The 14267-nt window shown below is 50.9% G+C and overlaps 1 protein-coding gene across 1 annotated transcript in view; it reads left to right on the top strand.

Annotated features, from left to right (window-relative positions):
• The window catches only part of VEGFA (vascular endothelial growth factor A), a 79899-nt gene extending 66055 nt beyond the window's left edge, over positions 1 to 13844 (top strand). The window contains exons 2-7 of the mRNA XM_009880453.1: positions 4819 to 5015; positions 6798 to 6874; positions 7291 to 7323; positions 10079 to 10150; positions 11291 to 11422; positions 13641 to 13844. Coding sequence (XP_009878755.1) covers positions 4819 to 5015; positions 6798 to 6874; positions 7291 to 7323; positions 10079 to 10150; positions 11291 to 11422; positions 13641 to 13662 — 533 coding nt within the window. The 3' untranslated portion in view covers positions 13663 to 13844. The remainder of the gene's footprint in view (positions 1 to 4818; positions 5016 to 6797; positions 6875 to 7290; positions 7324 to 10078; positions 10151 to 11290; positions 11423 to 13640) is intronic.
• The last annotated feature ends 423 nt before the right edge of the window (positions 13845 to 14267 follow it).

Raw genomic sequence — 14267 nt, forward strand, 5'->3', positions numbered from 1 at the left:
ATATATATAAACGCACACGCGCGCGCACACACACAAAGAGCTGAGTAGCGGTGAGCACTTGCACTGGGGATTCGGCACAGTGCCGTAGGAAGGGATTTGTCATCTTTGCCGCCTGCCTCTTCCCTGGCGGCGCTGGTGGTGCCCGGCTGGGTGACCAGGGCTGATCTCCGAACAAAGGCCGAAGCAGCGCCCCGGCTCTCCCCGGACAGCCTGGTGGCAGGTCTCCAGGGGCAGAGAAGGGAAAAAAAGGGCAGCCCAGGATGATTTTATGGAGTTGTGCCTCCCGTCAGTCCTGGGTACCCCCTCCCAGTCAGGACACTGTTAAGCAGTGTGCAGAGCCAGGCTCGAAAAATACACTGTTTTGTTCCGGTTTGAGCTAGCAGGCTTAGCAGATTCAGGAGACAGCAGTGTGATCTGATAGGTTCTACTTTATTTGTTGCTGGTGGTCGAGTATGGGTGAGACCATTGCCTGGTGAGGAAATGAGGTGGTGCCTCGGCAGCCATTGCGATTTTCTGTTGCTCCAGCTGACCAAAGGCCATGCTGTGGCAATGTCCTCTGCCTCGTTGGTTTGTGCAAGCAAATGTAGACCAGAAGAGCAGTCAGCCCCCAGGTTAGTCAGAGACGCCTCCTGTGCAAGTGCCGTGTCTGGTGGAGTGCTGTGTGTTGCAGGAGGCTGGCTTTCTGTCTGCAGTCCTCAGTTCAGAAGCGGGGTGAAAGGGCTGTGGACTTTAGAGCCTTCTGGCTGAGGTGATCATCAGCTGCTTTAAGACCATCCTGACCGTATTTTCCCCGTACCTACATAGCAGAGCAGACCACTTGCTGCATGGCAGGGTCTGGCTAAGTTCTTGCAGGGTCCCCACAGGTTGTGACCTCCAGCGTTATTCCAGTTGGAGGTCAGCAGAGGGCTCTAGCAGTGTGGGCCTAGATTGGCTTTTTTTTTTTTTTTTGTGTGTTGCACTCTATTTCAATTTCTGTAACTTTATTGGTGTGACAGGCTGCGTGTGTGTTGCCAGAGGTTGGTGGCTGGCTGTGTTTGGGATAGGTGTCCACTTTGCATGGACAAAATTTCTGATTTTCTGGCAGGCTGCCGCCTGTTGCGCTTGACCCTTGCTACTGCTGAAGTCAACAGAAGAAGGTTCAGTGATTTCAGAGGCATCAAGATGGAGCCTGCTGTGAGGCTTATTTTGGTAACCAGTTCTCTGCTGTTGGTAGAGAAGAGGTAGTGTCCTCATCTGTGCCATTTGTTGTGGCCAAGTACCTTCCCAAGGGAAAGGATGAGTTGAACAGAACTAATTCCCTGTCACAAGAAGGCCGATGGGATCGCGGGAGAAGTTGGTCTGGCAATGCGAGCAGTGAGACTTCAGTGCTATTGCCTTGGTGCTATTTCTGGTTCTGCGGCGCAGATATATCTGTGAGTTAGAAATCAGGACTCTTGGCATTACCTTCCTGGCTCTACTTCTGTCCCACCCTATGACCTTGGAGGTCCTCTCTCAGTGCCTCAGTTTCTCCTCTGTGGAGACGATGATGTGCCTCTGTTCCGCAAGGACAGCCCTGTAGTTCCTTCCACTGAAGCTCTTGGGGGCTTTGGGATTGGGGTAAAAAGTGATTTTGTGTCTCTGGCCGTTTTGTGCTTGCTCTGAGATGTCGAGCTGTGACAGGTTTTTATTTGGGATGGACTTACTCTGGTTGGAGACTGTAATTTTAGCTTCAGCCCCTACCCTTTTGTGCTCAAGAGAGCCTTCCACATGTTTTGTGGCACGGGAAGTTGTAGAGGAGTCAGACAAACACTCTTTGTTTGTTCCACGAGAAAAGATTTTCTGGTATAAATAAAGGAAACCACCAGCACTTGTGGCTGCACTTTTATTTTTAAAAGAACAGTGTGTCTGTATTGCTGCTAAGCCATTGACGGGGAGGGAGGCAAAATGATCATAGACTTGCTCCTTTTCTAGTCTAGCGTGTTCCCACTCGACTGCTCCAAATTTGGACTTAATCCTGCCTGCTGTGGCTATGTCTGCCTTGAAGAGTTAATGTGGGCCCTGACTAGGTTTTAACCTTACTTCCCCCTCCATTCACAATGAAGAACCTCTGACTCAAATCTGGAGGTGTTTTGCAGGGTAGGGGTGTGGGTTAAATGCAGGATTAACTTTTAACGTGGGCTGAAGCCCAAATTGCAGGAAGGGAGCAGGCCAAGTGGTGTTAGTCCTTCAGTGACCTTCCTATGTTTCCCCATGAAAGACAGATCTTCTTCCGTCCCTGACACAACCAATGGAAAAGAAGTACAGACTGAATCAGTCCAGCAAAGTGTGGAATATGACTCCCGGTACATAGGAGTAAGAGTAGGTATGGTAGCAGGGGCAGGGCTTTGCTGTGAGGATGACTACCTCGGTCATGCGCTCTGGTTTGGGTGCTAACTGTGCAAGTGAACTATGGAGCGCTGTGTGAATGCTCTCTGTCCAGCAAAATCAAGGCAACGAGGTGGCGGGATGTTCTGACTGGCAGCTGGAGAAAGATTCCCCATTTCCTTTTCGGAGGCTGATTCAGACTTTGGAAAATCATGACATGTTCAAGTAAAGGCAAAAACTCCCGGCTTCTTTATGGGAAGGATTTGGTCCTGTCAGATCTCCCAGATCTCAAGTATGGTATCAGGGTGCAGCCGTGAACATAAAGACTATGCAAAAGAAGTTGAGTGTGCTGTTCTGCAGCCAATCTGTAGTCCAGATTCTCTGGTGTAATCAAGCTGCTTGCGCAGTGCAAACATTTAGAAAGCGTGGCAGATGTGAATCAGTTTCACTTCAATTTTCTACTCTGTTTCGGTTTCTGCCTCTTTATGCCCCAGACTACTGCGGTGAGCTGCATTTGATCTGCACAGGTAACTGCCGCTTTCCCTCTCTCTTTTCTTCCTTCCCTCTCTTCCTCCCTCCCTCCCTCCCTCCTTCCTTCCCTTCCTCCCTTCAACATAGGTCTGTAAGCATTTTTATCCAGAACTGTGCTTTTACTGCCAGAGTTCCCAGGTCCTTTCTGCTGGCACAGCGTGAATAATCAACAGTGCAGTTCAGTGCCTGTCATTGTGCCTGCAGAATTTCCCACATATTAAATTGTTCAACTTGTTGGAACATAGGCGGTGACTAAGGTCACTGTGAAGGGGAACGGGAAGAAGGAGGTAGCAACAGACAAGATAGGAGAACAGACAGGAGGCATACTGCAGTTAGGGGAGGAGGGAAGAGGAAGGGAAGGGACAAGGAAGAGAAACATACTGTCTTCTAGACGAGGAATCCCAACAAGCAGTCCATGCCTGCCAGGCTACATTTCCTTTTCACAAGCCACTTTCTCTTTTAATAGCTGCTCACGCTCTCTTATACTTCAAACTCCCTGGATGGAAGCTCCTCCCATCTTGTACCCGCTCTCAGCACTGTGGCACTGTCAACTCTGCATGACCTAGAATTAACTTTCAACAATTAACTGCGGGCTGTGAGCTCCAAGCCCTGCAGCTTTTGCATTTTTGTGGCAAAGTAACCTTTATGCCAGTTTGTCACAAGTTCAGGGCACTTTGGAAACGCTTACTGGAGACCATTTTTTCCATGATGCAAGCAGTTTGTGCTTATCACTCAGAGTTATCAACCTTGGTGCTGTAGGACTCTGCATACGGTACAGGTGGATCATTATAGTGCATAACAGCATGGGGCAGGTACTATCTCTTTGTGCGTACTCTTATCCTCTGCTCCATTTGAGACATCCTCCTTTGCCTGTGTGCTGGTAGAGCTAGGAGGCCTGGAGGGCTCCAGGTACTCGGTGTTTGCAGAACTGTACTAGCAGCTGGGTTTTGTGCGTGTGTACTTATCTATCCTATCTCTCATCTCTTTAAATCTCTCCAACCCTTGACCAAGCAGCAAAACGAAGCTTTGGCAAGAGACCGGGAAACATTGAGAAACGCTTGTGAAATCAGTGCAGATCGCAAGCAGTTAGTGTTTGCTCCATTTGGAGGGAAGGTAGGGGATAATGGCAGATCCACCCTGTTCCCCCTCCCACACTGCCTCATTGTGGTTCAGTAGCCAAATAAATGGTCTAGTTAATCCTGGGGTGCTGTGGGCTTGCTTTGAATCTTTCGGTCAGTGCCTTGATTCCTTGGGCTGGGAAAGTGGTCAGTGTGGAGACATGGAGGCTGTGAGTTATAGCAGGTGCTGTCGTGGTTCTGAGGTGGCCTGTTGAGGTGGATGTTCTGCATGGGCAAAAGAGGTAGCTGACGGGAAGAGCGAAGATACATGGACGCGTGGTTCAGAACCCTCTGCTTGTTCTCAGAAGTGTCTCTGTGCCAAGGTCTGTAGAAAGGATGCTTCTGGCTTATCCCCTTGCCTTCTAAAGCCCACTGGGTCGTGCACTGGCTCTTTTGAAAGGGGGTACAAGACAAACTGGTGAAGACAATCCAGAGCGCAGATCATCTGCAGCAGCCTCGGGTGCTTTTTGTCTGAGCTAATATGCTTAGTGGCAGCATGTCTGAGAGTATGGAGGCTAACAGGGAAGGAGTTTGGGGAGGACGCACCTGTGGAACACATCGTGGTGCCAGGGAGACAAATACTGAGGCTCTCTTGTCTATCTTCCCTCTGCCTGAAGCAGTGGTAGGGAGAGATTGTTTCTTTCTCTTGCCCACTTGATTTTGCGTGTGTGTGCAGGACAGAGACAAAGGATTTAGGTTTGCAAGACTGTTAGTGAGGAGCATAGGGTAGATGTGTTGCAACTGTCTGTCTCGTTTTAAGGGGTGAAGCACTAGATGTTCTTGAGCTAAGTTTGCATTAACTTATTCCCTCCATTCCTCCTTTTAGTTATCAAATTCCTGGAAGTCTACGAGCGCAGCTTCTGCAGGACAATTGAGACCCTGGTGGACATTTTCCAGGAGTACCCTGATGAGGTGGAGTACATATTCAAGCCATCCTGTGTGCCTCTGATGAGATGTGCGGGTTGCTGCGGCGATGAGGGCCTAGAATGTGTCCCTGTGGATGTGTACAACGTCACGATGGAGGTGAGGGCCCAGCTTGCAAGCTGGCATGCTTGAGAGGAGGAAGCAAGTCAGCCATCACAGCCACCCCAAGTCCCAGCTCCCAGCTAATTCAGAGGAAGGGCAGCCTACCCCAGGGAACTGGAGATTGTTGTATCAGGAGGTTTCGCACCTCTCCTGACCCTTGTGCCCAGCATTACACCGTGCGGGGTTAAAAGATGAGTTGACCATTTCTATTCAAGGCTAAGAGGAGAATCTGGGTTTTGGCTCTGACCTCACTAGTGCACGAATACAGTAGCTAGGAACATTTCTGCAAAGGAGCACTTGATGCTTGGAGAATGCAAAGGATCATTTCTGATGCCTTTATCTCTGAGGCCCCAAAGGAGACACTCCTTGGGCCCTTGTCACACCTTAACTCTGCATTTGGTCCACACAGCTGTTGCTGTGAAAGCAGCTGAGTAGTGCAAAAGGGGAAGGCCTGTCTATACTCCCTCCTGGAGGGCATGTCAGGTCAGCCTTTACCAACAGAGCAGGGGATTTGGGTCATTAGCTACACTGGCACAGCAGGGGTGGAAAGGGGCTCTAAGAAACACGCTGCTTCAGTGTCAAGTGGAAAAGCCTTTCTGCCTCTGGGCATCCTCCTTCTTTGTTTGGAGGCTGCTGAATTCATTCCTTGGAAGAGACAGAGATGGCTGTGATAGCAAAGGCTGGGCACATGGGGAAGATGCAAACCCTGCTTTAGAGAGCTTTGTCACTGCACTTGTCTGCCAGCCTGGATCCCAGGTTGTGTCCACAATGGTGCTGGTGCCCGTTACTCTTAACCCATAGCTCCCTCACCTGCTTTTGTCCCTCGGACTCTTGAATGGCCACTGTAAATATTGCCATCATTTTTTTGATGTGGATGAGAGACATGCAGGACTAAGTGATTAACCAGCAAGCTCTTTTTACTTGTCATTTGAGCTGTGTTTGAACTCTGACAGAGGACCTGTCTGTGCCCTTCCATGGTTCCCCATGCTGCTTTTCCACTTGCAGGCTCCAGCCTGGGCCAGAGCATACTAACATGGTGTAGCTAGGGATGGGTTTCTTCCTACCATTCCTTGCTGAATTACAGTTTTTGGGTGGTATGCCCTCATGCCTGTAAAGGGTCAGAGGTACTTGTACAGATCTCTGGTGCAAATGCTAGAGCTAGTCGTCCAGCCGCGTTCTGGGTTGAGACTGTGACAATACATGCATAGCTTCTAATATCACTTCCCTGGAGGAACCTGGGTTTGAGGAGTGGGCAGTGTCTGGCTCTGCAGGACTGTTTTAAGCACAGATCACCAGGTTTACTTTGTGTGTTGAGTCACTGAGAAGGTGAGATGTCAGCTGGGAAGGAATGGTGGCTTAGGAAAAAGGACTTGGATATGGAATTTTGCTTTGGGTCTTTGCGCTAGACGGACGCATGCTTCTACGCGAGAGCAGGCTGGATGCTCCGTTACTGCCTCTCTAGCATTGACCAGGGACGGCTCAGTGAGAACCTTGCTATGTTATGCCTTCTCCCATGCCTGTCTCCAAGGCAGTCCACCAGTGCTGGCACCTTGCATGCATGAGCAAACAGAGCTTTGGCACGAGCCTGGTGTTGCCACTTGCTTGTGATCAAAGGCCTTCCCTGACTGAGAGAACGGGGCCTCAAAGCCAGCTCAAACTCTGCCATGCTCTTCCCAGGAGCACCTGGGGTGCAAATGCTTTGCCACGCAGCGGGCTGATTTGGAGCTGTGAGTATAAATAGTGAATGGGCAGTGACCCTCTCTGTTTCTTTCATTCCAGATCATGAGAATTAAACCCCATCAGAGTCAGCACATAGCGCACATGAGCTTCTTACAGCACAGTAAATGTGACTGCAGGTGAGAATGGAGCAGCATTGGTTCCTCGTGCAGTAAACTTATTCTGAGCCTTTCCTTTTTTCTGCCGTTGGGTTGGGACTGTTGTCCAGAGGCTTCTGTAGTCTCCTCAGTTGGTTTGCAGTGGGATGGCTGAGCCTGGGAAAAGAAGTCCTGTGCTGGCGAGGCTCCTCCATCTCTAGATATCACAGGTGGACAATGCTAGCCTGCAACGTGGGGTCTTTTGGTGCTGGCTGCCAGCAAGATATGCAACAGGAGAGCAAATGCTTTGAGAAGGACCACTTAACCTATGCCATGGGCATCCTGCAATGCCAGGTGTACAGGTCCTTCCCCGGACTTGGTGGGAACTGGGGATAATACTTGAAGCGTATGTGGTAAGCTTCTTTCTAATGAGGCCTTTGTTCTCTCTTCCCCCACAGACCAAAGAAAGATGTCAAAAACAAACAAGAAAAGTAAGTGACAAGCCTTTCCTCCTTTCTCTTTTGGTGGTTGGTTGGTGTTTCCTCTCCCCACTGCCCCTTGCCCTTTTCTTTGGTTGGAGATACTCACTTTGAGAAGGTGTTTTTGGAAATGGCATATGGTAGTGCATGGGGCGACACTCTGAATCCGTTCCAGGTGGGCACAGAAACCCAGATCTGACGGTCCTTCCTTCATACCCCAGACCTGGAGCTTGCATGACCCACGGCCATGGCAGTCATTCCTAATGCTTTATCCCGAGTCAGGGAAGTCCCGTCGTGTGTGTCCTACCAGAATGGATTCAAGGTGCAGCCCCCATTCTCCCTTCCCTCTTCCTGGGGTGTTTCTGGTTACTGCAAATCGCTGCCTTTCTTTATTATTAATTTTTTTCTTGCTGCTTGAGTGAGTACTTGCTGGCTTCTTTCACAGCAGCCTGGGTAGGAACTCTGCTGGCTACAGGGAGAGGTGGCAATAGGGGCCTGGTGGAGGCAGGACTGATGCCATGCAGGATGTGACGCTGGTTTTGGTTGGGTGGGGGCCTGGGAGGGTGTAAAGGGAGGTGGATGTCCTGCCCGGGTCTTGGTGGAGGCTTTCATGAGAGTTTTTTTCAATTTGATGGATTTGTTCTGGTGACCTGAAGGAGGTTAAGGCACAACCTTCCCTTTCCTTCCTCCCCAAAGTTAAAAGGTTGTGGAAAGTAGAGAAATAAGCTGTCGTCCTGCAGTAGTTGCAGGGACGATCACAAAACGTGGAACAACATCGAAAAAAAAGAGTGACCTCTCTGGGAGAGAGGGTCAGCTGGACTGCGCATGGCTGGGATAGCGACTCTGCCATTTAGAGGTGCGGAGTTAGGAAGGGGGTGAATACTGGGAGATGAGGCTGAAACAGAGAGAGAGAGAGAGCAAGCGGGAGAGTGAGAGAACTTCTTTCACCTATCTCCTGGTGGTTGTGTATTTCTAGCTGCCTTCCAGCCTCTCCTCCTTCCCCTGGAAATCTGCTCCTGGCTGCATCGGGCTGTGTGCAGCCAACATTCCTCTCTGTGCAGGGCCGTGTCGGGGATGGTTGGTCTGCGTGGCTCTGTGGTTTGAAGGTGTGCGAGAGTTGGGTCTGTGTGAACTCTGGTGAGGATGGGGTGTGGGTGAAGCAGCCAGCCCGGACTGCGTTGCATTCCCTTTTCTCTTCTAACAGCACCTTGCCTGCTCTTTGCTGGTTCTGCGCTCCCCGGGGAAGGAAGGGAAGGGATGGGAGAGATTGGTGTGCTTTGATTTGTGCTGGATTGAAAGTCCTGTTATATTGGTGCCCCTCTCCTCCCTTCAGGTCGATTTTCCTCCCCTCACCGCCTCCCTGTGACTCCTGACATGTAGGGCAGAGACTGGGAGCGAGCTGATGCTCTGACACTAGTTCCAGTGAGACGACTTGAACAGGGCCTAAGAAACACCTATGGTGCTTTCCCTTCTGTCCCCCCGTGTCCCCTCGACAACTCCCTCCCGAGGTGGGCTGTGCCAGGGAAGGAGGGAGCCTTTGCTGAACTGCCTCAGTGCTGGGGCTCACTTGCCTGACAAGTCCTGGTGCGTTGCCTAGGGCCTTCTGCTTGCGTGTCTCTCCCTTGGTCCTGTGCTAACGTGGCTCAAGGAGCAGTGCAGGCTCCAGCCTCCCTCCCTCCCTGTGCTCTCTCTGGCCTGTAAGGATCCACAGACTGTCCAGGCCTGCACATCCTAGCCCCTGCCTGTCCCAGCTCCTGCCCAAGAGTCAGGAGCAACTGGTGAACTTTTCAGAAGAGAGTCAGGGCCTTGGCTCCATCCACTCGTCTGTCTGGCAGATCCATGTGGAAGGCGAGGGGAGGGAGGGAAAGGAGGGAAGATCCGAAAGCTGTTTGCTGGTTATCTCCTGGGTGTCATAACTAGGTCAGGCCTCCCTCTTTCCCCTTCGGTACTCAGGAAGGAGGCTGCTAGAGGGGGTGTTAGCAGACATCCATTGAGGTCTCATGGAGTCCTACGAACCACAGGCAGGAGGTGGGGTGGGTGAGCAGAGCCTTTGGGCTAGATCGCCCTCTCCCACACAGCGCTGCTCCCCTCCCCTTGGTCTCTCCCCTTGTCCCTGGGGTGCTGAGGCCTGGCCCCCTTTTCTCCCATCCCAAGGCAGGATTATCACCGTCCCTGCAACAGAGCTGTTGGAGCTCAGCTGCCCCCTCCTAGGCCCGGTGCTGGGCAGTGCTTCAGGTCACGGTGGTTTCCTTTTCCCTGGGGAGAGCCCCTCCGCTCAGGTTGCCTCTTGTCAGTCAGCGTGCGCCTGCGCTTGTCGCCTGGAACGGTTGTCTGCACTCACTGCAGTTGTGTGATGCTTTCACGAAGCTTTCTGTTCCTTCCTCCTCACCCCCTGTCCCTTTCCCACTGCCCTTCTGAGGCTCTAGCAGATCTGCCTCTGCTGGCAGCAGCCCTGCTGGAGGTGGTCTCTGCCGAATTCCCTGGCGTTGGCTTGGCTGTGGGCAGGCTGGTTGTGGTGCTGGCAGGAGCGCAGGAGGGCAGGAGAATGTGTGTGCGAGGTGGAGATCTGTGCTTCGGCCCTGGGACTTGCCCTCCAGTCCTGCCTTATGTGCTTCCCCCCTCCCAGCAAGGCACATGGCTGTATTTTTTTTTCTCTTCTTCCTTGCGTTTTCTTCCATTTTCTCTCTACCTCTCCCTTTCTTTCCTTCTCTCTCTCTCTCTCTCTCTCTCCCTCTCTCTCTCTCTGTTTTTTTTGTTTTTCTTCCAGAAAATCAAAGCGAGGAAAGGGGAAGGGTCAAAAGAGAAAGCGCAAGAAAGGCCGGTACAAACCACCCAGCTTGTACGTTTGTGTCCTCTGCTTGTAGTCTCTCTTCCCTCCCTCTCCCCAAATCAATCCGCCTGCTTGCTGCTCACTCAAATCTCACCCTCCCCTCCCAGTCACTGGTGGGCTGCAGATCCTGCAGGGGCAGCGCTGGTGGTGGCACCGCTCTGGCACTAAGGGTATCTCAGGGAAGGTGGCTTTAGCTGCTTGGCTCTCTGATCATCAGTGGTGACCATTTTCTGAAGGCATAAGGGCGCGGGTGGGTGGGTGAGCGCCCTGCACCTCTTTTCCACGCCTTCTGGTTGCAACTCTGTCATCTGCTTTCCCCCACTTGTCTTGTGCCCTCACTGCTATGATGACTGGCGACAGGCAGGCTGGCATCTGCCGTGCATGTGTGTGCGTGTGTGCGCGCGTGTGTGTGTGCGTGTCTGGTGGAGTCACAGGCAAAGAGGAGAGGTGGGATGGTGGGAAGCCGGAGATGGGGGTGCTGGGGAACTGGGCAGGGGGGGCTCTCTCTTTTTTCCTCTCTTTCTTTGCTGGATTTGGTGGCTTCTCTCTCCCTGTCTCTCTCTTTCTTTCGCTCTGCCTCTCTCACAGTGGTTCACAGAATTCTGCATTGTAAATTCACGGCCCCTCCATAGGATGCTCCTAGGTGGCAAGGTTGGGATGGGGCTTACAGAAAGGAGGGCAGTGCCGGCTGCAGGGGTAAGCACGTGATGCTGGAGCCCAGCTGCTTTCCAGGGGAGGTGAGACCCTGTGTATTTAACTTGTTTAGCCGCTGGCCTCTTTCTACTTGAATAGCCCACTTCAGAGAACTCCTTTCATTGATACGTCAATAGCTGGTTGGGACCTCTCACCTTCCCATCCTTGCTTTCCCCTTCTTCCTCCCTCTGGCCTGTGCCAATGGATCCAATGCAGCATTCGTGAATACTGTGCAGAGAGCCTGTTTTCTTTCTCTTTACGCTAATGCAAGGGGGTGCTGTCCTGGGGCTGCCGGGGTGCTGCTGGAAAATCCATCAGCCCGCGACGCTCCAGTGGGCAGCATGGGGGCTGCGGGAGGGGGCAAGGGGATTGCTTTGATGTTTAGGGTGTTGCATGTGTATTTTCTTTCTGCTGAAGCGCTGTAGCTTAGACATCTTTCCTTTTGCCTTTTTGCAGTCACTGTGAGCCTTGCTCAGAGAGGAGAAAGCACTTGTTTGTACAAGATCCCCAGACCTGTAAATGTTCCTGCAAATTCACAGACTCACGTTGCAAGTCGAGGCAGCTTGAGTTAAACGAGCGCACTTGCAGGTTTGTGTCCTGAAGGATGAAAGAGAAAAACACAAAGGGAAACAGTGCTATATGATTACTTCTTGCCTCTGTCCTACGTGGGCCAGAGGGCAGAGGGGCTAACTGAGAGGAGAACACAGTTTCCCTGTGTCAAAGGGCGGCTCTGCATTTCGGATGTGCTGTCAGGACTTAGACGGGCACGGCTCCCAGAGACAGGGCATTTGTGTCTATGCTATCCTTTCCTGTAAAACAAGATAACGGAGTTCATGTTGCTGAGGTAGCCAGGGGAGGGGTCTGTAACCCTCTGTACATTATCTGTATGCAACTCTCAGTGTACTGTTGGACAAAGACAAATCCTTAGCCCTGTCTTCCAAGCCCTTTTGATGCGGCTTGTGGACACTCTGCTGTGTGCAGAGTGAGGAAAGCCAGGCCAGGAGCCTCACTCAAGGCTGTCCCCTCATTCTTTTTTGCCTCTTTGTTCTTAAAAGCAAGGGAAAGCACCCTGTCCTCTTGCAGTGAGCTCACAGTTTCCTGTCCATGTCTCAGCCAGAGCTGTGGTTTGAGGGGCTGCACTCAGGGCTCTGATGTGGGATACAGCAGAATTAAGTCTGTCTCTAGGTGAAGGCAGGCAGAGGTCTGTATTTCAGGTGTGAGGTGGGAGGCACAAAGACACTCTGTGGTTAGTGTTTGTTCAGAGATCCATGCTGTTCATGTATCATCTGAGTGCTCTCTGTCACGCACCATCTGTGGCATAGACGGGCAGAAACTGATTCCTGGTTCTCACCTGAGTGCTTTGGTAAACTCAGTGGGGTCTCTTGACTTGCACCAGCTGTGTGTGCATCTGTGGTGTGGGATCCATCCTGCCTGTCCAGAGAGACATAGAAATGGGGTTGCTAACAAGCCCTTGATTGTGACTCTGAACTCAGGCCCTTTTCACAGAGATGTAGGAGATTCCGCCTGTCAAGACAGTATTGCAGTGGCAGTGACTGAATAGGAGAGAATAAGGGGGAGAGGTCCAGGGTCTTCTGTGGCTGCATCCTGAAAGAGGCAACATCCATTTGCCTCCCCGAAATTGGCTAGGTGACTAAGGCTGCTACAAGTAGCAAGTGCTTCCCTTAGGTGTGAAAATGCTTTGTGCCCAAACCAGAGAGGTGTTGGCACTGCCAGTGTGGTGGAAACTGCTCTGTATACAGAGGAATTTTCTGGGGGGCTGTAATTTCAGTGAGAAAGTAATTGATGGAGGAGCCAGAATAGAGCAGCTTCTGGAGTTAAACTTCTCCCAGCAAGCATAACCCCTGGAGTGTGAGACCAGACCTAACTTTGACCTTTGCCCTCTGCTCCTGTTCCCAAACCCCAGAGTAACTGGAAATCACCCTACAGAGTTTGAAGGGTGAGAAATAGTCACAAATACAAAGAAAAAACAAACAATACCCTAAAGAAGTCACGACGGCAGAAGGGGTTCACTCATTTCTCTTGCTAGTCCCTCTCTCTGGTGGGATAATTGGCACTAAGGGGGGTTTCCAGAGCTGTGTGTTGGCCAGAAAGATAGGAAGGAGTCATAGGAGTGGGTAGCTTATCTGTTTCCAGATAAAAAGCCTGTTAAGTTGAAGTTCCTCACGCTCTTTCTTGTAGAATTAGAATTGGGGCCTACAGGGGAGGGTAAATTCTCATTTCTCTTGCTGCTTCTTCCGGCTGCTGCGGCTGTTCTCTGGTGCTAACCCCTGCTCATGGCAGCTAGTGGAACGAGAGGCACTTTCTTTCCACCTTCTTGCCTGCATGAGGCCTTGTTGCCTGCACTGCTTCCAACCCAAATGACAGGCTAGGTGGAGAGCTGAGGGAGTGTGTCTTTCTGCATGCGTTGCTTAGCCTTGTTTTTCTGTGTGTTTGTGTGTATCTGTGCGCGCACGGTGTGAGAGGGTGCAAACAAGACACTCGGCTCATCTGTGAAGAAGCCTCTGATTCTGCTCCTAAATTTACCCCTGTACCAGTATCCTCCCCCGCCCTGTCTAGGTGAGCCTGGGGGAATAGTATTTGTTGACCCATTCACGGGTCGAGATTCTCAGCTGTTTGGCCCCATCTGCACAGCACTTCACCCCACCAGTGACGTCATGCCATGTCTTAACACCATGTGCTCTTAAACACATTCGCCACCTCCCTTCCTTCCCTTCCCTGTCCTACTTGCACCCCCATCACAAACATTAACCCCTCTCTTTTTTTCCCTCCCTCTCCTCTCTGACAGATGTGAAAAACCGAGACGGTGAGCAGCGGAAAAGAAGGGGGAACAGCCCTGTTTCTGGAGCCTGATTTCTCGCCTGGACAGAAAAAAACAAAACAAAACACTAATCCAAATGAACCCTAAAAATGAAGGATCGGTAGAGCACAGCACTTTCAGTACGGACGATGGACTCCGGAAGGAACATTCCCCAAGGCACCCGCCGCACAGAATTCACCTTTGGGTTTTGAACTGTTTTATTTTATTTTTCTTTTCATGCTGCTAAATAACAGAGCCAGGAAGACTATAGAGGTGTATTGGATGGGTTTTCTCATGCATACATATATATGTGTGTATACATGCATATACATATATATATATGTATATATATTTTAACCACATCTATATATACATATATGTATATCTTAACCACACACACATATATATATATATTATATATATATATACTGATTATTTTTTTTAACATTGCTAATGTTATTGGTGTCTTCACTGGATAATACTCGACTGCTGTGGACACAAGCGGGCTACTTGGGGCATAAGAAACAAGCTAAGACTGGACGTGAGTAGAAGCGCTGGGTGTAAACTTCTTAACTCTTACTGACTTGTGCGGCCTCCGCTGTTTCTCTGTAGAGT

Source organism: Charadrius vociferus, unplaced genomic scaffold (assembly GCF_000708025.1).
Source record: "Charadrius vociferus isolate BGI_N301 unplaced genomic scaffold, ASM70802v2 scaffold62, whole genome shotgun sequence".
NCBI classification, from domain to species: Eukaryota; Metazoa; Chordata; class Aves; order Charadriiformes; family Charadriidae; genus Charadrius; species Charadrius vociferus.